We start from the raw sequence: 26,324 nt of genomic DNA on the forward strand, positions 1-26,324 counted from the left end.
TTTCTCCTTTGCAATCCCAACCCTTTTATTTTCCCCCTTTCTCTGCATTGTGTCCCTTCCAGCTGTACTACTGGCGTAAGGCCAGTCATGTCCCTGGTCTGGTGTTTAGTAAGGAGAACAAGACCAAAGGTTTTTACACAACCATGGCCCAGCCGTCTGCCATCCTCAGTGACCTTGTGCCCTTTTCGCACTACCAGATGTTTATGGTTGTAGCAAACAATCATTATGAGGGTCCACCGAGCAACTCTGTTGAATTCAGCACAAAGGAAGGAGGTAATGAATTTATATACTGTTCCTAACAAAATGTCTTCTCACCACATGAAGTGGTATACAGTAACTCAAAGCATTTGATCAGGATTAAAAAAATTATTATTTTTTTTTTGCAAATATGTAAATCTGTTCTTGGCTGGCAACCAATTCAGGGTGTACCCCATCGACTGGGCTGTCTTTCATGTTTAAATATTGAATGAATTTCATTGCTGACATTCATTTTAGCAAATACTATAAAATGTGGCATCTTTATTTCAGTTGTGTCGGTAACTACTGGGGTTTTGTAACTAACCTTTTAAATATATATTTTTTCTGTGTGTGTTTGTGAATGTGCAGTGCCTGATGCTCCCAGTTTTTTCAGGATCAAGCGAAGAGGTTTTGATTCCATTCACCTAGAATGGGGCAAACCTACGGAGCCAAATGGCCTTCTGATTGGATACCGGCTAAAATACCAAGCAGGTTTTGCATTTGACTTTTCATACTTATATTTTGCTCGTCAGTGGATGGAAACACCCTTCACTCCAGCTGGAGCTGAAACAAAAACAGACATGACACACTCTCTCTCTCTTTCACACACACACACACACGCGCGCGCACACACACACACACACACACACACACACACACACACACACACACACACACACACACACACACACACACACAAACACACACACACACACACACACTTATTTTCAAGACAAATCGCTTTTTTTCTTGGTACATACTGTACATCATTAAGGAGTCAGAGGATGTAGACCTCTTCAGACCACACTCTTGGGTTACGATGGTCATTTTTACTGATCAAGACATGAAACAAAGTGGATGTGAACCCTCTTGTTTCATCTCTTTTTTCCAAAAACAGCAACAGAATCAGATTTATTAGCCAAGTGTGCACCTAATTTACTTCCCAGTCACAGCCGTTTCAGAGGAACATAAACAAGAGAGCAATAGCCAACATGGGAAAGCCTGGCGGGTCGCTGTTAAAATAAAAGAATCAATAAAGTTTGATATCACAATTGTTTGACTGAATCGATAATGGAATCAGAATTATTAAAAATCTTTGAAATTTCCACCCTACTCATGAAACAGGCCTACACAAAAATGATGGCGCCACTAGAAAAGATTGAAAGTAATTTGACCGTAGGGAGATGTTCAACCAAAGTGTGTCCTCTAACTGGCATCACAGATGTCTTAAACATGTAAGGAATCAATTGGCCTATTTAAAAGGTGAGTCATTGAGCTTTTATGGGGCTTTTAGGTGATGTTAAACACATTTAACATGACCAGAGGAACCTAACAGAGAGTTGTCTCATGAGATTAGGAAGAAAATTATAGACAAACATGTTCATGATTAAGGCTATAAGACCATTTCCAAACAGCTGGATGTTCCTGTGACTGTAGTTGCGCATCATCAGAAATCTAAGATTCATAGGAATGCAGCCCTGTGATTGGCTGTCAACCAGTTCAAGGTGCGCCACGCCTACTTCCCAGCACACCCGCAACCCTCTTGAGAATATAAAGTTTGGATAATAGAGGGATGGAAAGCAATGAAGCCAACCTCTGCCCGCAGGAGGAAAATGAATAATGAATTGTAGAGACGGACAACACAAATGGCAACAAAAGAACCCAGAACAACCTCGGAAGAAATTAAAGGTCAACTCCAAGGTCAAGGTACATCAGTATCAGATCAATCCATCCGTTGTCGTGGGAGCCAACATGTACTTCACGAGAGCCAACCAAGCAACACACCACTGTTGAAAAGAAATCATTGGACATGGAGGCGCCTCTCTTATGTTCTGGAGTGATGTTGCTGGATTGAGCACAGGTGTCTTGAATTTGTGTAGGATACAATGAAATCTCAAGACTATCAAGTCTAGAAAGTAATGTGCGGCTCACTGTCAAAAAGCTTGGTCTGAATTGCAGATCAAGGGTCGTACAAAAGGATTATGGCCCAAAATACAGTTAAAACCACCCAATAATGACGAAGAACAAAACTATTCTGAAGTAGTCTTTTATGAGCCTTGATTTTTAATCCTATTGAATAGCTGTGGATGGAGCTGAAATTGGAGCTGTTTGCTCATAAAGACTCACGAGGTAATTGCCTCAAAAAGTTGTGCAACAAAATATTAGGCTACAGGTCCCATCATTTTTGTCCAGGCTTGTTTCATGAGTTTCTTTTAAAAATAATTATGTTTGAAACACGATCCAAAAGCAATTGCACTGGTTAATTTTCAGAAGTTAACATCATTATTGTCTTTTTTCTTCCTTTTATTATTTTTTGTCCAGCAACCGAGGGCTAACGACAGTTTTGTCCATGTGTGTATTTGTATCTTTCACTCACTGATGTGTGTGTGTGTTTGTGTACTTGTGTGTTTGTGTGTTCAGCCAATGGATCGAGAGAGGGTCGACCTCATCTTGAGACTTTCCTTCCAAATGTGACCGAGTTCACTCTCCGTCTTCCGGATCGATCAACCCGCTACAATTTCTACCTGTCAGCGCTCACCACAGTGGGAGCAGGGGAGGTCATTATTGAGGAATCTCCTTTCTTTACCAATGAAGGTGAATGTTTATCTGTGGTCTGGTTGGCTAACAACAAAATCAAGGACATAACACCTGGTCTTATCCGACACACTCTTGACAAAGATATTGCACACGGATGAAGGTGCAACAGTGCTTTGGATTCTCACTTCCTGTGGCAAAGTTCCTTTCTTTTTAAATGAATTGGAAAGCGTGTGGCAAAATCAAGTTCAGCCCAAAACCTATGACCATAAAAGTGATTCAATCAGAAGCACTGGTGGACAGACCCAAGAAAGCAGGAAACACTCACCCTGGTGTTTCTGCCCTTTTTAAACGACATTCTCTTGCGCTTCTTTTTCATTTTTGCATGGCGAGATGTCTCTCACTGATACGCTAAAGCATTGAGTTTGGCATGACAATGACCATCCTCCCTTTGTATCTGCACATACACAGTATGATGGGACACAGCCTGTACTTGTATAGAAGTATCTTTTTTCAGTCTCCTCTACATTCTATTTCCCTAGCATGCAGATGAACTCAAAGTCACAATGCTGTTTTGTGGTGAAATGTCACTGGGGTTCGTTTTAAAATGGATATGAGTGGTTTGTGGGCAGTCTCTGCCGAATAGTGTGCAATCCAGACAATGAAACCCACAGCCAAACACAAAGGCCAAAGTCTCATTTTCTATGCGGGTGTAGCGTTTCCCTGTCTCGGACTTATGATGTATCAACGGAGAATGCACCCAAACACTCCAGGGTTATGTTATCAAGAGGTAAGCTTGGGAATGTATCCATCAAAGGAGTTGATTACCCCAAACCATGGCTTGCATATCGGTAGGGGCAGAAATGTCCAATAAACTTGCACTTTTGACTGATCAGGTTCCACCCCTTCACGTGGTCGTTAGGGTGATCCCAACAAGGCACTTTTCTCTGTTCAGTCTAAAATAATTGAACATTTTCTTTCAGCTGTTGTCCTGGCTTTCATCATGTTTTCGTGTCTATTTCCCAAAAGAATCAAGTCATCTATGCAGACTTTGGTACCTTCCAAACCATCGACCAGTATTATGGACACTGAAATACCTCTTATGCTGTGCTCATGCAAAAACCCAAGAAACGGCCACTCGGTATACAGTGGACCCCCCTTAATTTACACGTAACGAATCGTCTTTTATTTACTTTGTTCATTCAAATCTAGGTCAAACGACGACAAAAAAGTCATACGCTGGCAATGATACGCCGTATCATATCAAATCATAATCCCACTGAGTTGAACCGAATCGTTCCTCTTTCAAATAGAACCGCCTTTGCATCATGTTGCACCTCACATATCAAAAACCATGTCAAATCGTGTTTTGTGGAGAGATGCACACCCCTAATATACAGGACAGAGAGAGAGAGAGAGAAAGAGCGAGAGAGTCTTGTACAGGTATACTAGCCAAAGTACCTCTGCCTCGCACAAGGAGACCTGTGTACCATTACTGACCTACCGCCAAACTGGTCAATCTGGAAGATGTTGCAGGCAGCGTAGTGTTCTCCACGGAATCTCTTTCACGTCAGTCACATATGCTGAGCGTGAAGAGCACAGGGCGCCAATGGCAAATTTGCTAATCTTGATGTTCTGTGGCAAATACTAAACAGACTGCACAGTGGTGGGCTGAAAGCACAGGACCCATTTGTGTGAGGTTTCTCAACCCATGTTATCTACATTTGCCTAGTGTTATGTTTTTGTCCATTTTTCCAATTTATGTTCTCATACATTTTCAAATCAATACTGATTGATTCTGATCTCTTAGGAACATTCAATTATAATTTTGACTTTAGATAAATGCAATATGAATACAATACAATAATCAACGTTGGGGGAGTAGTCAGCCAAATTGTTTTGGCAGTGAATTCCTATAGTTTGGCAGCATTAGGATGGGATTTTCCCAAATGTTTCACCTTTTGACCTTGTTTGTTTGCATTTGTGAACATATTTTATTTTGGGGGACATTGAAGTATCTGAGTTTCAAAAATTGGTTTAAAAAATGCATTGAAGTAATCGAAACCGAACCATGAATTTTACGTATTGAGCACCTATCAGCTTGTCAGGTTATGCTGCCCCATATCAAGTGAGACGCCACTACTTAAAAACGAAAGCCAAGTAAGGCATTGAATATCCAGGTCTTACAGAGTACAACTTGTGCGTTTTTATAATAATAATAATAATACATCACATTTGTAAGCGCCTTTCACAACACTCAAGGACACTGTACAGCCAAGACCAATAGTAAAACACAGATAAAATAATAAATAAAGAAAGAAAGATTTAAGGCGGGTAGGCAAGTCTGAATAGGTGGGTTTTGAGCTGGGTTTTGAATAAGGAAAGAGAGTCAATATTACGAATGTTGGGAGGAAGTGAGTTCCAGAGTTTGGGGGCAGAGCGACTGAGGCTCTGCACCCCATTGTACTGAGACGGGCAGAGGGTAGAAAAAGGTGGAGGGAGGATGAGGACCTGAGTGAGCGAGAGGGAATGGAGATTTGAAGATCTGACAGATAGGGGGGCGCAAGGTTATGGATGGCTTTGAATGTATAGAGAAGTATTTTGAAGTTGATTCTAAGTTTGACAAGAAGCCAGTGGAGCTGTCGGAGGATGGAGGTGATATGATGGAAGGAGGGGGTTCTCGTGATTATCCGGGCTGCTGAATTCTGAACAAGTTGAAGTTTATGGAGGAATTTTTGATGGACACCAAAGAGGAGTGAGTTGCAGTAGTCAATACGGGAAGTGACGAGACTGTGAACAAGGATAGCGGTGGTGTGCGGAGTGAGTGAGGGACGGAGGCGGTTTATATTGCGAAGGTGGAAATGAGCGGACCGGGTAATGTTATTAATGTGGGAGTGAAAGGATAGTGAACTGTCAAGGATGACACCCAGACTCTTCACCTGGGGGAAGGAGATATAGTGGCATTATCAATTGTGAGGGAGAAACTGTCGGCTTTGTTTAGAGTGGATTTGGTACCGACGAGTAGGAGTTCAGTTTTATTGCTGTTTAGCTTGAGGAAATTGTGGGTGAACCAAGATTTGATTTCTGAGAGACAGTGAGAGAGGGATGAGGGTGGGAGAGAAGCGTCGGGTTTGCTGGAGAGATAGAGCTGGGTGTCATCCGCAAAGCAGTGAAAGTGTAAGCCAAATTTGCGGAAAATGTTTCCGAGTGGAAGGAGGTAGACAATGAAGAGGAGCGGACCGAGGACAGAACCCTGGGGAACACCAGAAGAAACGGGGAGGGATTGTGAAGTAAAAGAATCAAGTTGAATGAACTGAGAGCGGCCAGTGAGGTATGAGTGGAACCAATGTAGAGGGGTGTTGGTGATGCCTATGGTAGAGAGTCTATTGAGGAGGATGGGGTGAGAGATTGTGTCGAAGGCTGCACTCAGGTCAAGGAGGATGAGGATGGAGATAAGGCCAGAGTCTCCTGCCATGAGAAGATCGTTTGTGATTTTTATGAGGGCTGTTTCAGTACTGTGACAGGGACGGAAGCCGGACTGGAATTGTTCATAAAGACTATTGTCGGTGAGGTGGGAGTGGAGCTGAGAGGCGACCATTTTCTCCAGAATTTTCGAGGTGAAGGGAAGATGGGAAATGGGGCGTAGGTTATTGAAGTCATTGGGATCTGAACCAGTTTTTTTTTCAGGATTGGGATTGACAGCTGCAGTTTTGAAGAGCACAGGAACAATTCCAGTCGACAGAGAGGAATGGATAATGGCTGAGATGAAGGGAAGCAGAGGGGGTAGGCAGGATTTGACCAGAACTGTGGGTAGGGGATAAAGCTGGCAGGAGGAAGTCTTGGATTTAATGATGAGGTCTGAAATTAATGAGAGATGGGGGAGTTCAAAAGAAGAGAACAGTTTGCAAGGGGTGAGAGGGTCAGATGAGGGGAAAGGTACAGAGGAGCCCAGATGCTGGTGGATTCTGTTGATTTTTTTCATTGAAAAAGAGGAGAAGTGCATTGCAGGTGTCACGAGAGTAAAAGTGAGGTGGTAGGGAGTCAGGAGGTTGAGTGATTCTGTTCCAAAGGGAAAAGAGAGTCTTAGTATTTCCAGCATTGGAGCAGATGAGTCCGGAGTAGTAATGTGATTTTGCTTGAGAGATGGAATCCTTGTAGAGGGATAGCTGAGCTGCATAGATGTCCTTGTGAGCAGTGAGGCCGGTTTTCCTATAAAGTCTCTCATGCTGCCGGGTTTGGGATTTCAAGGAACGTAGATGAGGGGTGAACCAAGGGGCAGACCAAGTAAAAAGGACAGAGCGGGACTTGACAGGGGCGAGCATATGGAGGATGCTGGTGAGACCAGAGTTATATTGGAAAACCAAATCATCAGGAGTGGAGTCAATGTCCGGAGTCAGGGTGGTCAGCCATGCAGTGAGAGAGTCAATGTTAATGTCTTTAATATTACGGTAAACAATGGTCCGGAGTGATTTGGCAGTTGAGAGCTGGAGTGTAATGTTGAATGAGATAAGGAAGTGGTCCGTTATTGGAAGTTCATCAGCAGTACAGGTGGAGGGGGAAATACCAGAGCAGCAGATCAGATCCAGGGTGTGACCTTTGATGTGTGTGGGAAAATCTACAAATTGATCAAAACCAAGACTGTTAATTTAAGAAGTGAAGTCAGTGGTGAGAGGAAGAGCAGTGTTGTCCATATGTATATTAAAATCTCCCAGGATTATTACATTTGGTGACAGAGAGGAGAGATGGGTGAGGACAGTAGACACTTCATTTAAAAAGTCGCAGTGGGGTTTGGGGGAGCGGTACACTGTGGCAATAATCGTGGGGATGGGTCCGGATATTTGACAGGCAAGGCATTCAAAAGAGGAAAGTGGCGGGAGAGAAACCGAAAGTACTTTCCACTTCTCGCGGTATACTATCGCGAGACCTCCTCCGCGACCAGAATCGCGGGGCTTGGAAATGTAAACAAATCCCGGGGTAGTGGAATCGTTCAACTGTGAGAAGTCCCCGGGAGTTTGCCAGGTTTCATTCAAGCAAAGAATGTCAAGCTTATGGTCCGTGAGGATATCTTGAATGAGATTACCCTTCCCAGTAAGCGAACGGATGTTAAGTAGCCCGAAGTTGACGGCGGCAGTCTGCTGCTGCGGGGGCCGTTAGCCGACCTAGCCAAGCCGGCTAACGCACGATGGTCGATGGATCGGCCGGCGTTTCTGGATGGCCGACGGGAGGAAGACCAGAAGGAGATGACGGTGTTGAATCGGTTGAGGCAGAAGCCCCGACGAGACCCACGATGAATATATTTCCGGGAAGGAAAGCGAACAATGTCCGGGAGCCGGTGTAGAGCAGGAGGAGGGCCCAGCCATTGGAAGCGGAGCCGAAGGAGCTCGGCCAACGAGTACTGGAGCAGACCCTTGACAGGTCGATGGAGGAGCGACAGGTTGACAGGTAGGACGCTGAGACGCCGGGACGAAACAGTCGAAGATAGTTGAGAGTGCGAGGCAGGCGTGAATGGGGGCTGGGTGGAATGACTGATGATCGTGATTCCATGCGAAAACAGTAAAACAATCGAGCGTAAAAACACCGTAAAACACAAAAGTTTGTGGGAGAGCAGCGGCAGCCAAAGCGCGCCAGCGTTCACTCTACCCGGAAGTCCCAGAATGCAACAGCACAGGTGTGTCCAAGTGAACTGTTAATTGAAGAAGTTTTTATTTTGAAGTTGACCCTTGCGCAGCATTGTGTAGCATCTGAACAACCGTTGTCATGGCGGCTGACTTGACTGGGCTAGCTCGGGCACGAACAACTTACATTACCACTACATTATGTACCACGACTCCAACGGACCATCATAATGTCCTTGCGGTCCGTAGTGCGGAAAAAAGATTAGGCACTGGAGCGTTGCCCTAGAGATGTGTGCTAAATTGACAGCTAATCACAGGGTCCCGTACTGCTAGTCAGAGGTGGCTAATAACTTTTCGAATGGGCCATGCAACTTCATTGTGTTAAATATTAGTTTAATGGATCTTTATAACATTTTATTTTTTTAAGAAGCTGCCATTCTGTAGCCACGGTATGTTATAATTAGGATAGTCCAAATGGTAATGGTTAGCTCACAAAGTAGGAGATGGCCACTGTGGCTGGCCGTCGACTGTAAAGAAAACAAGCAAACAAAGTAAAACAAAATGTCGGTCCATCAAGAAGCTCGAGTATCAAACTGCAGCTTAATTTGTGGCCATCATTCGTCCTCTTACAACACCTGCAGCTCTTTGGGGGTCTCACAGGTGAGGATTTCATTCCTGTGCAAAACTTCCAGGCGGGCAGAGAAGAAAAAAAAGAACTTTTTGGTTGAGAGGTTTTTTTGACCCTGTTAAAAGGAGCCCACCTCCTTGGAACATCACCAAATTTCAATTGTTCATGTTGCGGGGTCCAGTCAAGCACTTTCTTCTCACTTGGAAACGATGAAAATAGACTACAAAGGGCTGAGGCCTTCCTCCCAGTACCGAGTGCTCTCTGAGCTCCAGTGGATTGGAGCGCACCTCAGGGCTGAGGTTCTGTGTAAAATATAAACTCGGTTGGGTCTCAGCCTTTTTCACCACCCTTGGGAATATAATTTTTTCCCAGTTGACCCAACGAGATCTATTCGCAAAGTCCTCAAGTTGGTCTTGTCGCAATTTATTGAGCTTAGAGTCACTCCACTTTTGTCTCCCCGGCCAAAGTTTCCATCGCCGTGGGATGGCCATTAAAGCTAAATACTCCCCATCCAGACAATGCATCCAACGATGCTTGTAAAGGTTTAATCGAATCTTGGATTAACACTGACATGTCCTCCCTAAGCGTAAGACATCGTTTATCCACTTCCACAACAAGTAGGCTCATGGATAGACCACCCAGGAAGCCAGGAGTCAAGTCAGGGTTGGAGCCATTCGCAGCCATTTTAGCTACGGTAGTTTGATAAGTCGCTGTGCTTGTCCGAGTGATTGGACAACCCGGCGTAGCGTTCATTTTGACCTTCAGACCACTCATTGTACTGTCAAGAACAGACTTCACCTTTATACCGTAACATAACGCTCCCTTAAATACTTGTAAATAGTGTTTGAGAAGAAACATCTCAGCTGGGAGACCACGCTACGTACGACTTTCTCCTGACAACATTGGCATAACCCAATAAACAATTTCCACGAGAAATGGGGGTTGGCTTTGACTCCACCCACAAAAAAAAGAAAAAAATGAATAAACCTGAAAAAATGCAGATCGGTGAATATGCGCAGCCGAACTGTGAGTATGTGGGGGTCCGCTGTATTCTTGCAACCTGTTTCTGACAAACTGTTGCACTGAATCATGCTAAGTCTGACAATATTAAACTGATTACAATTTACAAGAAAATATTTAATGTCAATCTATCTTACTTTGAATGAGTCTTATTCATTATTTGGTAACAGAAGCAGTTGGGATCTGAAAAAGAAATCGCTGTTCTGATTCATTTCTACTTCAAAGCTATGAAAGAAAATATGGCCTATGCTGATCAGCCAAGAAACCAGAGACTCTGGTCCAAAAATCCAAACACAACGTAAGAACCACTGTGTTCGTAGTTCCAACAAATGGGACAAGTGTGGAACAATGACAGCCAAGCTACAGTACAAAAGGGGGACTGTTAGTGTGTGAGGATATTTGTTTTATCTACAGATCAAAATTATACTTATTGTCGCCATCTTCTGTCCAACACGTCCCCTCTTCATTGTCTCTTCTGTGCTCTGTGTTGGCAGAAAACTTTACTGATGCTACAGGTCTAGGTAATTGAGAATGAAGCACATCTCTGCCTGTTCCCAAATCCATCCTCCATGTTTCACTTTATATTTCTCCATCTGAGCATTCAGCAGCAGCGCAGTCACGTTTTTTTTTCAGAGGCGGTTCAGTGCTTGCAGTTCAAGTAAAATGTCGAACCCCCCCCCCCACCCCCCCAAAAAAAACAACGACCCATGTTCAGCGCCAGTTACTGCCACATCAATTTCATGCAAGTATCCTGTTTCCAGAATTAAATAAAACGACATGTGAACTACGACAGCATAGAAACAAGTTCAGATTTCCCAGCAAGTAAAATTGACAGCAAAGATTTGGATGAATGTGATGCAAATCTGAGTAAGGGATACCAAATTGCCATTACTTAAATCTAGTTTAATCTAATCTCTGAAATGCTTACATAGTATTACAAATACATAAGCTATAAAAAAAAGCTGAATTGGAAAAAAAGATCATTTTCTCTTCTCGTTATTCCCTTTGTTATGGATTCATCTCGATTATATTAGACATCATTCAGGAAATGTTTGTATGAAAATAAGCCACCATCAATTACATTGCACCTGGGGACAACTTTAATGCAATAATTAACACTAGACATGGACTGTGCTGCTGTTTATGCTTTTTTTTTCCTTTTCTCCAATGTCTATCAGGAGGCCTGCCTTCTGATTGCTCCTTTTGCTTTGTCCATAGCTGTGGTTATTTGCCATCAGGGATTGAATACGACCATTAATATTGGTCATATCTCGATTGGATAATAGATACGCCGCAAAAATAAATCACATTGCATAGTTCACACAATAATGTGGTGTACAATTGGTTCGTTTTCATCTGTGTACCTGATTCCCTTTTCACCCTGAACAACACCGGAGTTTTCATTGACCCCATCCATAGTTACCGTATGTTGACCTTGGATTTTGAGATTTCTTTGGAACTGATCCCTGATGGTATTGTACAATCTTGCAGTATTCCTACATTTTGCCAACTGCTGCCAGTTCGACTTCTGTCGCGACATCTATATTTACACGAAATGCAGCTAACCACAGGCATGTTGCTCTGATTGTGCTTGGAATGGAAGAAAACATGGTGTCCATGGTGGACAGCACACACGACTGTCAATCTCACTTACTCACTTGCTTGATCATTTTGGTTCTTCCGCCATTATCCATCATGTCTATTCACTGGTTCAGTCAGACATGGGACATTTTAACTGGTTGCATTACTGCTTTTGCATTTGCTCCCAAACATGATAATGTCGTCATTGCTTTCGAGCATGCTTGGGAAATATGATGCAAGCATGCTGGCATTTGGGCCCATTATGTCAAGGAGAGATTTGTGATGGAAACATTAGTCATAGAAGCTTTGGTGGCTGGAGATGACTTGAACGTCAAGGTACAGTATGAGGCAACGTGATGAACAGTTCTTGTTGGAACCTTTGATCAAGGGTATCCAATTTGAACTGGCCACACACACAAAAAACAACAACAATAGAACTTGTAGTTGTATCAGTGTTAAATCTTTGTCTGGGAGAGGTAATGTTTTTGCTGGAGCACAATTCTCATGAACTCTGAATACTTGCTTTGCCAGAACAACATATGGAATAACAACCAAAAATGTATACACATATCATAACACTACCATAACTGTACACGTGAGTATAAAAAGTCGACACACCCTTGTTCAAATGCCATGTCCTTGTGTTTGACGTACCACATATTGATACCAAGATAAATAATTCCAAAACTTTTTCTACCATAACCCGGAACCTGTACAACTCAACTGATGAAAACAAAACAAAACAAAACAAAACTCAAGAAATGATGACCAATTCAAGACGAACCTTCTTTCGCCCAAAGTATTATAGGTTCTACTTCACCCCCAACCGTACAGAAATCCATTTTCTGAAAGCTTTTCAATAGAGGAAGCAAATATAACAACTGAGATCATGTGGTTGCACAAGTGTGCACACCTTCTTCTCACCAAAGATTTGGCTGTGTTCAGAAGCATTCAAACTCAACTCAATCATAAATGGGAGTCAGCACACACTTGCCACATTTTAAAATGCCTCAAAGTAACCCCAAAAGAAGTTCAGATGTTCTAGTTTGAGTTTCCTGACATTTTTGTACCAACATCTTCGTGCACAAGCCCTGGTCTACAGAGAGTTTCCATAGCATGAGATGGATCTGATTGTTTAATGGTGTACAGTCATAAATATTCTATGGAAAATAGTGAAGCCAGTAATTATCAAGTGGAGAAAATATTATCAAAAGCTGGACATCCCTTCAAAATTGATGAAAATATAAGAAGAAAACTGGTCACGGAGGCTGGCAAGAGGCAGACTGGAACATTGTGGAAGCTGCAGGAATTTCTGGCAAGTACTGTAATGGCTTTCTTCGAGCATGTGGCAACAATCTCACATTTTCTTCATGCAGTGTCATGCCCTGATCTTACAAGGAAACAATTGATCAAAAACACATTAAAAATCTACCAAATCCATCATGGTCCGATGAAAACAAGGTTAAACAATTTGGCCACAATTCCAAAACATATTTTTGGTGGAAATATTGACACCGCTGATCACCCAAAACAACCATCTCACAGCGGAGCATTGTGGTGGCAGCATCATGCTTTAGGGCTATTTTTCTTCAGATGGAACTGAGCCCTTCGTCAAGCTAGATGGAATCACGAATGGTCCAAAATATCAGTCAGTGTGATCACAAAACCTTCAGCCTTCTGTAGAAAGCAAAATAATGTCAGGAAAAGCCAACGAGAACAATGTAACTTTACTCGGGGATAATGACGGGTACTTTAAATAGTGGCAGGTGTGTGCTGATTTTCATTTGCCATGGGTTTGAATGTGATTGGTTAATTCTGAATCTGAACAAGCCACACCCCGGATTATAAAAGGGTGTGCCCACTTGTGCATCCACATTATCTCAGTGATGTGTTTTTACTTTATTACTTATTTATTTTATTGAGTTATACTGGTCGCATGGGCCACGGTAATGGTGGAACAAGTTTTGAAATTACTGTATTGATCTTGTTCTCATTTTTATACCACAAATAAAGGTGTGTTTATGTTGTAGAAGAAGTATAAGTACTGAAAATATGTTTAGTTCAATCCCAGGGATAGAAACTCTCGGAAAATTCTAGAAGGCAAAAATAACCGTTTTGTCTTCACTGACCAGCAACAGCATAATGACCACTTGCTCAGTATAATACTCTATACAACAGTTGTATCAAATATTCTGTTTTTATGACAATAATGCTCTTTTTTAATTGACACCCTCAGAGAGGTCTTCATTGAACAATGTGTGTGTCCTCCTCAACGAAACTTTTGTAGTATAACTAATGCAGTGATAACGACAACTGCTGCGTCTCACATTTTGTTCACCTCGTTGCATGTTAACGTCAAAATTATTAGGAACAGTTCTTAACAACCGCAAACCACAATCGTTATTTGACATCTCAAATGCTTGTCAAGGATTAATGATACAGCCCTCGTGCCTGGTATTTTAAACAAGTGGTCTGATTTGTGTATTGTGCTGTAATATGTAGAGTACACGTACACGCACACTGAGCGCAGGCTTCGATGTTTCTAATTAAAATATGCAGCAGAATGTAATATCGGCGTTTGTCCACTAGGTGGTAGCGCGACCCAATTTTCCACCATGACTTGTAAAATGACTGACGACAGATGTGATTATTTACGGTCACTTGTGGGAAATAATTTTTGTTTCCACTCCAGCCTCTAACAAATTTGTTTTGTGTGTGTGCGTGTGTATGTGTGTGTGTTAAATTCATTGTGCCATCTCTTTAACTCTTGGTCTTTCCCCACTCCTCCCTTGTAGTTGAGCTTACGGATGCCTCTTTGGCTTCAGCTTTCACTGTTACTCCTCCTCCTCTCGCTCCTCTCCCTTCCACTACTGCTGCTCCGACAACAATTAGTACCGCATCTTCTACCACTCCTCCTACGACTACCACTGTTACAATGTCTACAACAGCTGAGACGACTACTGCCATCGATACTACTGAGGCAGCCACTCCCACACCACCTTCTGTGCTGGTCATCAACAAGAATGTAGATGAGGATGTGTTTGGTACATTCAATTGTGATTTTCATGGCCTTAATATACAGTGGAACCTCTTGAGTTGAACATAATGTGTGGGAAGATAAAAGGCAAAAAGGCTTGTAAATTGCTCAGATTTGAATTCAACGTCGTAGCGACATTAGGTTTTGAGTCATTAGTCAACACTTCATGGTTGACAACGCAGAGCACACACACACATACATACGTCAGTCCCCTTTTGGCGGCATAGAGGTTGCGCAGCAGTGCCACTTTCCATGTCATAAAGCATCATCCGTCATGTCATAAAACTGACTGAGAAAACACCAAGATGTGCAAAACTGTTATCTGAGCAAATGGTGACTTACTTTGAAGAATCCAAATTATAAAACGGATTCTGTTTTGAGGGCGGCACCATGGACGATTGGTTAGCCTGTCCACCACACAGTGCAGAGGTGCAGGGTTCGATTCCAGCTGCAGTCTTCCTGTGTGGAGTTTGCATGTTCTCCCTGTGCCTGTGTGTTTTTTCTCCGGGTCTTCCGGTTTCCTCCCACATTCCAAAAACACGAATGGTGGGCTAATGAAACACTCCAAATTGTCCCTAGGTGTAATTGTGAGCGCAGATGGTTGTTCTCCAATGTGTGTCCTGAGATTGGCTGGCAACCAGTTCAGGGTGTACTCCACTTACTGCCCGAAACAGCTGTGATAGGCGAGGATAAGCAGATTAGAAAATGAATGAGTGATTCCATCCATTTTCCGATCCGCTTATCTTCACAAGCGTCGCGGGGGGTGTCGGAGCCTTTCCCAGCCATCTTCGGGCAGTAGGCTGTGGACACTCTGAACCGGTTGCCAGCCAATCGCAGAGCACACACAGATTAACAACCACGCTCACACTCACACCAAGGGACAATTTCAAGTGTTCAATCAGACTGCCATGCATGTTCTTGGAATGTGGGAGGAAACGGGAATACCCGGTGAAAACCCACGCAGGCCCAGGGAGAACATGCAAACTCCACACGGAAAGGCCGGAGCTGAAATTGAACCCGGTACCTCTGCACTGTGAGGTTGACGCGCTAACCAATGGAACACCGGGCCATCCTGGGTGAGAACACACACACAATTTTTGTTTGTGAGGGGAGGGGGGCAAGTAGAGGAAAGAATCTCACTCACTTGAGGAAAAAATATGGTCCAATCCTGAAAAAAAACTTCAATCTTTCGTCATTAAACTTTTTAAATCTCATTGGAACGGAACCAAACAAAAGTTCCAACATACCACTTTGCCCAATCTAGATTCGTGATTCATCACAGAATATGACTTCCTTCCAGTCATCCACAGTCCATGAATGTTTTTTTTTTCAGCCCACTCAAGCCTTGTTTGGTTCTGTTTAGGTGTGAAAGAAGGATTTTGTTTGGTTCGTGAAGGTAAATCCTGTTTCCTTTCTTACGGTTTGGTCACAGACGTTGACTCCACTTCTGCCCATATGTAGCTGAATTGTTCTGTTATATATTTTCTATTTTTAAGGCACATTGCTTTGTATTTTCCATTCTGATGCCTTGAGGTTTCCCTTGGTCTACCAGGATGCTTCCCTTTTACAACCTTCACCTGTCGGGATTTCAGACACTGCTTTCTGGGAGCAACCAACCTCTTTTGTAACATTCCATCATATTTTACCATCTTTAAGAAATTGGATAATCCTATTTTTTGTATCAACTAATACTCTCGCGTTGGAGGTTCATTGCAGTCTGCTTGGTGCAGCAGCTCTACAAGTTGTGAGCAGATTCATTTTGATGCGGGTGTTTTTTTAGAACTGAAATTTACACGCTGTTTATATATTTGTTTTCCTCAGCATTGAGTGATTCCGTATTTTTCCTCTACTTGCTCTGAAAAAAATTGTGACAGACGACAGCACTTATATTACTTATTGTTTTTTAGCATTTCTGAAGTCCCGTAGGGTGGCATTTTTGCCTTTTTTCCTCTAACTTTAGTCATCCAAAAGATCATCCTACTTTTTGAAATAATACAGCTCACAAGTCAAATTCTATAAAACAAAAGGACAACTTTAACAGTGTTGAAAGGTGTTTGGCTTTAAAGGTTTCACTGTATGTACGATATGGTATGTGAAGTGAATTGTCCTCTCTCACCTTAAGAAACAGGAAACATCAGAGCTACATACTAATCAAAACAGGACTCCATTGTATTGGAATGAAGCCAGAAATATAGTAATGGAGACACTAAGTGAGAATGGAAACGCTAAAAACGATTGTTTTCGGCACACCCCGTCAATAGGGGTGTTCACACGGCAAGATTTGGTCCGGTGCTACGCCGGGGCTGCCCCAGTAGAGCGTTCACACGTGCAAATTAGCTCCGGCGTAGCCCCGGAAAACAGCTTACACCGGACCAAATTTGATCCACCTCAGGGAGGTGGTTTAAAAAATTGCTCCGGAGCAAATGCTTGTTTGCGAAGCAGCAGCGATGTAAATTTGCACGTGTGAACGCAACTGGGTTAAATTTGCTCCAGAGCAAATGCTTGTGAAGAGTACGTACGGCGAGAATGCGTTGCTTTCGTGCTCTGTCGAACTTACGACATGTGTTTGTTTAATAACGACACAAGACTTGGCTGGTAACATCTTTCCTTTTGTAGGAGACTGGACTGTCTCGGAGTTGTTTGTGTAGTTTCTTCCTTTGTTGTGTGTTCACAACCCCCCCCGCCCCCACCCCCATATAATTTATTTTGTGATTTCCTCTCTTGATTTTCTATTTGGCGCGTTACGTGTTTGCTTTTCTGAGTGTCATTGAAGTCATCGATGATTTACGTTTTCGGGGGCGGTCACTCTCCAGCAGAAGACACGGAGACTGAGAAGGAGAAGGACGTGCCTGTCCAGTAGTCGCTTGAGTTGTGTATATACAGTACGTTTTAAAAAGAACCAACACGACAGCTCATTTGTTTTGTCGTTTTGCTCCGCTGCAGAAACTGCCGTGTGAACGCAAGTGGGCCTGCACCGACGCTCTCCGTCGGTGCTGACACGCTCAGCGGCTTTGTACGTGTGAACGCTCCACACAATTTGCTGCGGTGCAAAATATATCACAACAAAATACATCGGTGCAGCGCCGGAGCAAATGTGTGCCGTGTGAACACCCCTGGAGTGTGATTGATCTTTTTTCACTCTGATGCCCTCTCCAAACTCAGCAATTAGTTTCATGAATTGATTTTTTTTTTAACGACAATTAAGGGTGAATGTTCAATCGATGAATAGGCAATTTAATCCGTGTCCATCTTGACTGCACCCTTCATAGAAGTACCAACACGTATCGGACTTAATCGTCTTCCTGGTCCCAGATGTGAGGTTTTAGATTTGTGCCTTCTCTGACCTTTGACCATTTACCTTTGGCACCCATTATGCAGTGGTCGCTGAGCGAGAGATCTGGAATCTGACGGTGGACCATAACAGTAACTACGCTAACATCAACTGGAGACACAACTTCCCGCCCAGCAGCATTGACTTTGTGCTAGAGTTGACGCTGGACAGTAAGAATCCAGATCGAGACCGTTTACTTTATCAAGTTAAAAGCCTGAGCTCAGTACCACCAAAGACAATGTCATTTGTCAGCTACAAACCCAATTAGGCTCAGATATTGTGCCAAAACATCTTGTTGGGCGTTCTAAACATTCTATAGTAGTATTACTCAAATTTTAACAAAAATAAATAATGTAAATATAATGATCGATCTCTATTATACATCACCATGACACATGACGATAAAAGTAATATTCACAAATGCTGAATGTCATTATCACTCAGAAGAGAATATATGTATATTTTGTAACATGTATTTGTTTCATATTTTTATGCTTTAGAAAGCATTTATGTATCAATTTTGGAGGGCTTGGAACGGATTAGGGCATTTACATGGAAAACGCGTCTTTACTTACAAAATTTTCTAGTTAAGAAATTTCTTCCGAAACCAATTCGTTTCGTAAGTAGAGGTACCACTGTATAGATTTTAATCGAACAGAGCGCCTAACAAGACGAGACAGGAATAGACAACATGCCATATCAACCACAGAAAACATACAGTTTGCCGCAAACAACAAAATTTAGCCCTGGTTGCTGCACTTCGTGTACATCATTGTTGTTTGCTCTTACAACATTCATAATTAAAAAAATGTGGCTTCGTCTACATGATCTTAAAAACGCAGGTGGTTTATCCTGGCGCAGTCTGCATGCACTTTCTATTTTCAATTCTCCGTCTTTCAGCAATCATCATGTTGGCGCTAACCTCTTGTGCAGTACACTGTGAATAAGTGACATGGCTCATCTTCTCTCATTTGCTTTTTGTGACGTTCTCTTTCTTGAAGCCCATGATTGCACCCATGCTTTTGTTTTTCTTGAGTCTTATGCACGTTTTAAGTCTGCTTTTAAAGAACACATGCATCACCTCTCTGTATGAATCTATGGAATCATAGGTGAGATTGGTTAGTCTCGCATGTACATACGGTGTCTATAAAAAGTATTAACCACAAATCATTTTTTTGGTTATGTTGGAGACATATGTTGGGATAGATTAACATTTCCCTCAAAATTTTGCTCACACAAACCAATTATCAAGTAAAACAAAAAAAAGTAGCATTTTCTTCACTTTGTCTTTATGAGATATTGTGTTTTGAAAGGGAGATAACCTATATTAAGCAATGGTACTTGGTTGTATCGTAAAAAGTGAAAGTGGTCAATGTATTTTGAAGACACTCCACATAAGCTCGGCCGTTGCTTTTTACCGATTCAACAATCTTTGGGCCTCTGTCAAGCATGGAAAGAGTGTATGTATTTTTGATGGACGCTGGCCGTGTCTTTAATTCTTAATGATGGTAGATTGTGAACAGCCCCAGAAACAGAGGGTGTGGGGGATGGGAAAAGATGGGGGCTAAGTGTGGGTAAAACGAGACTGATCTAATGGGCTTCCCCAGCCCACCAACTGCCCAGCCATCATTCGAGCTTCAAGGTCGTATCTAAAAGTATTGACTCTCAACAGGGAGTGGCCCTTATTTTCTGCCATTCTACTCAAATTCTTTGTGTGTGGCTAAGAGGGTTCGGCATGTTCTGCATCTTTTTTTCGTCGTTTTTTTTCCTCTATGCCCCATGTTACAAAACTAAGTACAGTAATCACGGGTGTAGAACGCAAGCTTGATCACAGGTTAGCATTAGAACAAAAGGAGGAAGTGACTCAGCAATATTTTTTATAGATTAGATGTTTGACACACAATTACAAATACATTTTCTTTTTGTGAAGTTCAGTATTAAATTCAAAAGGTAACCAGACACTCCTTTTTAAAACTTGGGCCCTATTTTCGTGCGCAACTCTAGCGCTTTCTTTCTTTTGGAATTTAGGAGAGATTTTTCACATTAAGAATCGGGCGTAAGGGGGTGTTTGCGCCATTGTGGGATAAACTGTTCCCGACTCCCAGCCCAATCCATATACTGTACATCAGGCCAGTCGAAGTGATCTTATGCTTGACATTGCGGGAACAGAAATAGACTCACTGGGGTCCGTCCATAACACTGATGCGCGTAACGCATGTTTATACGGGTGAACTGCAAGATTTCCCCTTGCAGATGATGCAGTCGGCCGCGCATGGTACATGGACAATTGCAGACGCCTTGCACCTACTACTACCACGTGTCCATATATGCACCCCCCAATAGTTGAGCCGCACGGTCAGCAGGTGCATTTCAAATATTTGGAAGATGATCGTGATTATAATTTGTTCATTGAATTGATTTCTATCATGATTCAGAGGAATTGTCTCACTCTGTAGTCATATTTATGAATGAAAAATAATCACACAATCTACCGCACACATTCACGGAGTGCCGAATCTGTCTGCCTGTGCAGCGATCAAATACACTGAAAATCACATTACGCTATCGGCGAAGTAGTTTAAGGATGGTTTTAGGTCCTATAAATTGTTGTAATTTTGTCACAAGATGCGCTGCGGTGCGTAGCAGCCGCATCAGGTGGATTTGCATTCAAATAAACAGGCGACCCATTTTTGCAGCAACCCAAAATTACTCAGCAATGTCACGTCACAATTGGTGCATATTACCATTAACTTCAAACACCTTTGTGTTGGCATAGATTATTTACACACTGCACAGGCATGGGCAAAAACGGATTTCTTCATAGTTGACAATAAATAAATAAATAAAATACTGAAAAAAATTGAAGACAATTAATTACAGTATATTTAATGACGAGTAAAAAAGATGACAATCTTACTCAATTATCGCAATGGTATATTTATTGATGCTAATGCCTGCAATCTCAACTCAACTCAACTGCATTTATAGAGCACTTTCAAACAGCCATCGCTGCGTACAAAGTGCTGCACATGGAGCAACTAACATACATCGTCCTTACAATAGGAATTCATGGACGAGGTAGAGGAGTGGCATGTTTTCTCTTGTGTTACTTGTGTTTCGCTTTGCTGATGGATTTTGTATTGAAAGGGCCGTTTCTTAATGAATTCTGTTGGATAACTTCAACCTTGAAGTGGTTGAAAGCATGGAGCATGACATCACCACCTTGTGCTACCTTCTCCCTTTCCACTCCCTCCTCAGTGTCATGCTCAAGTATTGACCATGTATTTATTTATTTATTTATTTATTTTAAACTGGAACGATTGCATTTCCCCAAGTGACGGCTTGCTTGCAAACAATGGTTTGCGTTTTCCAATTCACTCGGTTGGAAACAGTAAGAAGAGGCACTTTGGATGAATAGATTGGGGTGTCTATTGGTTTTGCTTTGTTGAACACCTGCTCCATTTCCTTGCTCTCTTGTGATTACCTCTGGAACATAGTGCCTTTTTGGATAAACTGTATCGCCACAAGAAAGTGTCAGTTAAAATGACCCTCACTCACTGGCTAAAAGTATTAGATGCTTCAAAAACATATTCTCATCTATCTTATATGTGCATACTACATGTATTCCAGAGGGAAATCAGCCTGGATGATAATGATGATGTGCATCGTACAGTTGTAATTCCCTGAAGTAATTTTATCATGACTCAGTCTTTGATGATGCTTGGCCATTTTAAAGCTTTACTGGTAGGCATAAGTGTTAAACGCAACGCCACCCCCCTAGGGTATGATTGGCCCTTTCTTGTGTCTCCAAGGCAACAAGACAATGAAAACTGTACCTGTGACACACCAACCCCCCATTACAATGAAGGATTTGATCGCGGGGGCCAAGTACCATCTGAGGGTTTACTCCCATGAACTCAGCAGCATCACCAGCAAATCTGTCACCTTTGAGACCAAAGCAGGTGAGACCACACCTGGCCTGGTGGAGTCGGATTTGCAGGCAAATGGCCTACATTGGTTGTAAGGATGAAGTGCTTTTGAATTGCCTTACCTTATCATTTTCTTTTATTGTGGTTGGATGAAAAAGTTATCATTTTTAAAGAATGGATAGTGATGTGGGAAAGCTTTGGACCCGGGATATCTGAATTGAATGTAGAGTGCTGTCAGAAAAAAATATTTGCCCTATTCTCAAAATTATTTTTTTGGGGGGGGATACTTTACCCACTTTTATGTTTAAGGTCATCAAACAAATGTAAATATCAGACACAGATACCCCATGTAATGCATTTAAATTGTAATTTTGTTTGTTTAGGGGAGAAAAACATTTTTGAAGCTACCTGGCCCTATTCGGGTGAAAAGTACTTCCCTCCTAAACCTATTAACTGGTTGGGACAGCCTCAGCAGCAACAGCTCAACTTTGGGGAGCACCTTTATGTGGTGTCAGGCAAAGGTTTTGTTTTGTTTTGGGGTTTTTTCGCTCTCTCCCTCTCAACCGTACCGCTACTTCAACCGAACGTGTCACTGCTCGACAACAACAACAATCAGCAGCAACAACTGAAATCAATTGTTTCTTTCACTGCAGAGTCTTTTACATCTCCGTGGAGATATTTTGGCCCACTCTTTCTTGTTGAATTATTTAAATACAGCAACACTGGCGGGTTTTCAAGCATGAACTGCCTTTTGAAGTTCATACCATGGTATTTCAACTGGATGCTTGTCTTTCACGATGCCACTTCAAGACCACTAATGAACTTTTTATCTTGTCTGTCCATAGAATATTCTCCCAAACATCTAAGGTATTATTCAGATGTTTGAAGAAAGACAAGCCATTACGTTTTTGTCAGAAGTGGTTTTGGCTTTGGAACCCTGCTATAGATGTCGTTTTTGCCCAGTCTCTTCCTTATTGTTGAGTCATGAACACAGACTACATTTACATACAGCCACGAACCCTTTCAAAACCCGAATATTGACAATAGTCCAATTGGGCAAGGCCATATATAATCGTGCAAATCTCAAATAAGACCCCTGTGTTACTTCTTTAATAACCTGAAAATGTGGTCATGTAAACACGTATGGGAATACCTCCATTGAAAGGAACAATGGTTTGTGCTCTGCACATTAGTGTTGTCTGCATACTAAAATTTGACTTTGACACTATACCTGCATAAAAAATCACAGCACTGATACAAACCATGCCTAAAACTTCAGCAAAAAAAAGCGGACAGTTAAAACACTTTTAATATGTGCTCCTAGTATTAATTTAAAAAAAGAACATTTTGAAATTAGAATTCGTTTGATTTAAAAAAACAACCAAACATTTTGAACATTTCAAAACACATTAGAACAACTGCACACAAAATATTTAACATTTTTGACACACTACTGGTAATGTATTTATAAGTTTATATGTATACCGTATAAAAGTAGTAGGGCCTAATTTGCAGCCTTTGGGCAATATAAACTCTCATTGAATATTTAACGTTTGATCTCCCAACCACTAATACAGTACTGGGAAAACTTGCAGATCGGAGGGTTGATTGATTGATATGTATTGTAACATAAGGGAGCGGATGGACCATTGATAGTAACTAGAGTGTACCTTCAAAGGCCCATTTTGCTGTATTGTTGAAGAAATGGAGAAAAGTTTGATAAATATCCGCTTTTCCCATCTTTTCCCATGATTGAAGATGTTTATGCATATTAGTGCACGTCATTTAGGAGGAATTCTGATTCATCAATATATACATCCAAGTGAAAAAATATAAAGAGAAAGAAGGAAAATGTGCTGGCACGCATGTTGTCACATTACGTGCCCGCCAGCAGGTGGCGGGCTTTTCCCTCCGCCAACTGCACACCTGTCCGTAATTTCGGGCTGATTATCCTCCTTTATTAAGAGGCTCCGGCAGTCCACTCACTGCCGGAGAATTCCATGCCGTGCCATTGTTCTCTCGCACTATTTCCTCGATTGTTATCTACTCGTTGCCTCGTTGCCTTTTTGCCTTACGGCCATCACTCTTGTTATTCGCGTTGCCTCTAAATTGTATTTCTCTAGATTACCCAATCAGTACTTCCTCGCACTTTGTTTTTTTAGCGAGCGTTTTCAGTTGTTTTCCTTATTTCCTGGTCCTTATTTGACCAGCGCTTTTTGTTACCGTTTTCCCTGTCGGGCTCTTTCTGTTAAGTCATTAAAGACTCTTTGTTTTCTCTGACAAGATCTTTCCGTGTCTGCTTAACTGGGAATCCACCCCCTTTAGTTTGTTCTGTACGAGGCGATCTATTCCTCGCCTCGGGCAGAACGTGACACATGTGTTGTGAATGTGACCGTTATTTTCCGGAACTTCTGCGCAGGGTACAAAAATTCTGATGCATTTATGAGTAAATGAGGGTCAATGACACTTTCCTGCAATCATGATAATAATCATGTGATAATGATTTTGAGGACCGAAATGTGAACAGATTTCCATGTAATCCATGTAATTTATTTCTTCACTTTTCTCTCTTCTGCCCCACTCGATGTGTGTGTGTGTGTGTGTGTGTGCGTGTGTGTGTGTGTGTGTGTGTGTGTGTGTGTGTGTGTGTGTGTGTGCGTGTGTGTGTGTGTGTGTATGTGTGTGTGTGTGTGTGTGTGTGTGTGTGTGTGTGTGTGTGTGTGTGTGTGTGTGTGTGTGTGTATGCGCACGTCGCCAGCCTACATTGACCAGGTCGACATTGCAACTCAGGGCTGGTTCATCGGCTTGATGTGCGCCATCGCCCTCATCATACTGATCCTTCTTATTGTCTGCTTCATCAAAAGGAGTCGTGGAGGCAAATATCCAGGTAAGACTTGAGTAAGCTGCGTAAGTGCGTGTGTAACATGAGGCCAAAAATCCCAGTTCGCTGGGTCCTTGATTTGAAAGTCACAAGTTGGTTCACATTCGGTACAGTTAGGGAACATTATGCAAAAGAAAATAGAATGTCCTTTGTCAAAATAGGAACAATTGTAATAATTTAAATAAAATCATTTCCACAGTAACCATAAAAAATTGAGTATATACTGATCAGTTTCATATAACTGAATCAACAGCAGTGAGGACAGTGTTTAAGATAAAGTAAAAAGTTTGACATGCTGTCAAATGCATATTGCTAGCCCCAACCTCCACAATTCCCTCGCCAGAGACTGAGCTGTAACTGTTATTTGTTCACACAGGAGATGTATGGCTCGAGTGTGAGGCGGTTGTTGTTCCGCTCACTTATATAATGTTTACAATCTTGGAACTCTACTGTACCAAATGTTCCATACAGAAAAATGAATACTGTACGAAAACATTATCATTACACCCCTAATTCTGAGTCATATTTGCCCAAGCACAGCTCAAACAAAGCAACTTGATTTCATAACGATCACATTACTAACTGTATGAACTGTATTGATGAGAGTCTTTGATCAATGCTTTAACTCTAACTTGAGTATATCTGCACCATTAAATACACTGGTCTGCACCCCCTCGCCCCCAAAAATATGTAAACAAAATAGCCGACAACAGTCTGTAGGGCAGTTTCGGATGTTGAATCCAAATATCTCCTTGGTTTCTCTCTACATGCTCCACTTTAACTGTAACTTGACTGTTTTTAAAGTGCAAGGAAGTCTTTTTTTTAGGATAAGGCAAATTAAAGCAGTGTAGGGGTAAAAGCATAGATGGACACTTGACCCTGTTTTGTCGGTCAGTCCGCCGTCCACAACCTGGGCACCCTTCCGGTTTTCACCAAGAGTGCCTGACACCGTGTGAGAAAGGCAAACACTTATCCCTCTTCGAGTCACCATTAGTTTAAGCACGGCAGTAAAAAAAGTGTACAGGCTGGCACACAAGTGGTTTTGAAACAGTGCAGATCTTGCCCAAGGACCCACACTGGATGGTGTTATGTGCTCAATTTTGCCCTAAGCGGGATTTGAACAACCGTCTCCCGTATGCTAATTAATAATATATAATAATATATAATTATATATATATATAATTAATTATATATATATATATATATATATATATATATATATAATTTTATATATATAGCCTACATGGAACGCCAGAACCAGGTGGCTGGCATAGTCTACCAAAACATCTGTGCGGAGTATGGACTGGAAACCCCAAGGTCAAAATGGGAAATACCTCCGAAATGTGGTGGAGAATGACAGAGCAAAGATCCTGTGGGACTTCCAGATCCAGACTGACAAGATGGTCATGGCGAACCAACCAGATATCGTGATCATAGATAAAGGGCAGAGGAAAGCCGTTGTAGTGGATGTAGCGGTCCCAAGTGAAGGAAACATTGGAAAGAAGGAACACGAGAAACTTGAGAAATACC

General features: G+C 42.0%; 1 protein-coding gene across 19 annotated transcripts in view; it reads left to right on the forward strand.

The window, feature by feature from the left end:
• nfasca (neurofascin homolog (chicken) a) overlaps positions 1 to 26,324 on the forward strand; it is a 164,970-nt gene that overhangs the window by 129,541 nt on the left and 9,105 nt on the right. For 9 of the 19 annotated variants that reach the window (XR_007963987.1, XR_007963988.1, XR_007963986.1 and 6 more), the window contains 8 exons: positions 63 to 273; positions 607 to 729; positions 2,659 to 2,832; positions 10,530 to 10,556; positions 14,412 to 14,660; positions 18,032 to 18,154; positions 21,797 to 21,946; positions 24,672 to 24,800. Coding sequence is in view for 15 of the 19 variants with exons in the window: in XM_052075040.1 (XP_051931000.1) it covers positions 63 to 273; positions 607 to 729; positions 2,659 to 2,832; positions 10,530 to 10,556; positions 14,412 to 14,660; positions 18,032 to 18,154; positions 21,797 to 21,946; positions 24,672 to 24,800 (1,186 nt within the window). In the remaining 4 variants the exon portion in view is untranslated. The remainder of the gene's footprint in view (positions 1 to 62; positions 274 to 606; positions 730 to 2,658; positions 2,833 to 10,529; positions 10,557 to 14,411; positions 14,661 to 18,031; positions 18,155 to 21,796; positions 21,947 to 24,671; positions 24,801 to 26,324) is intronic. The other 10 variants (XR_007963989.1, XM_052075051.1, XM_052075052.1 and 7 more) reach the window with 6 other exon arrangements.

Source organism: Hippocampus zosterae, chromosome 9 (assembly GCF_025434085.1).
Source record: "Hippocampus zosterae strain Florida chromosome 9, ASM2543408v3, whole genome shotgun sequence".
Lineage (NCBI taxonomy): Eukaryota > Metazoa > Chordata > Actinopteri > Syngnathiformes > Syngnathidae > Hippocampus > Hippocampus zosterae.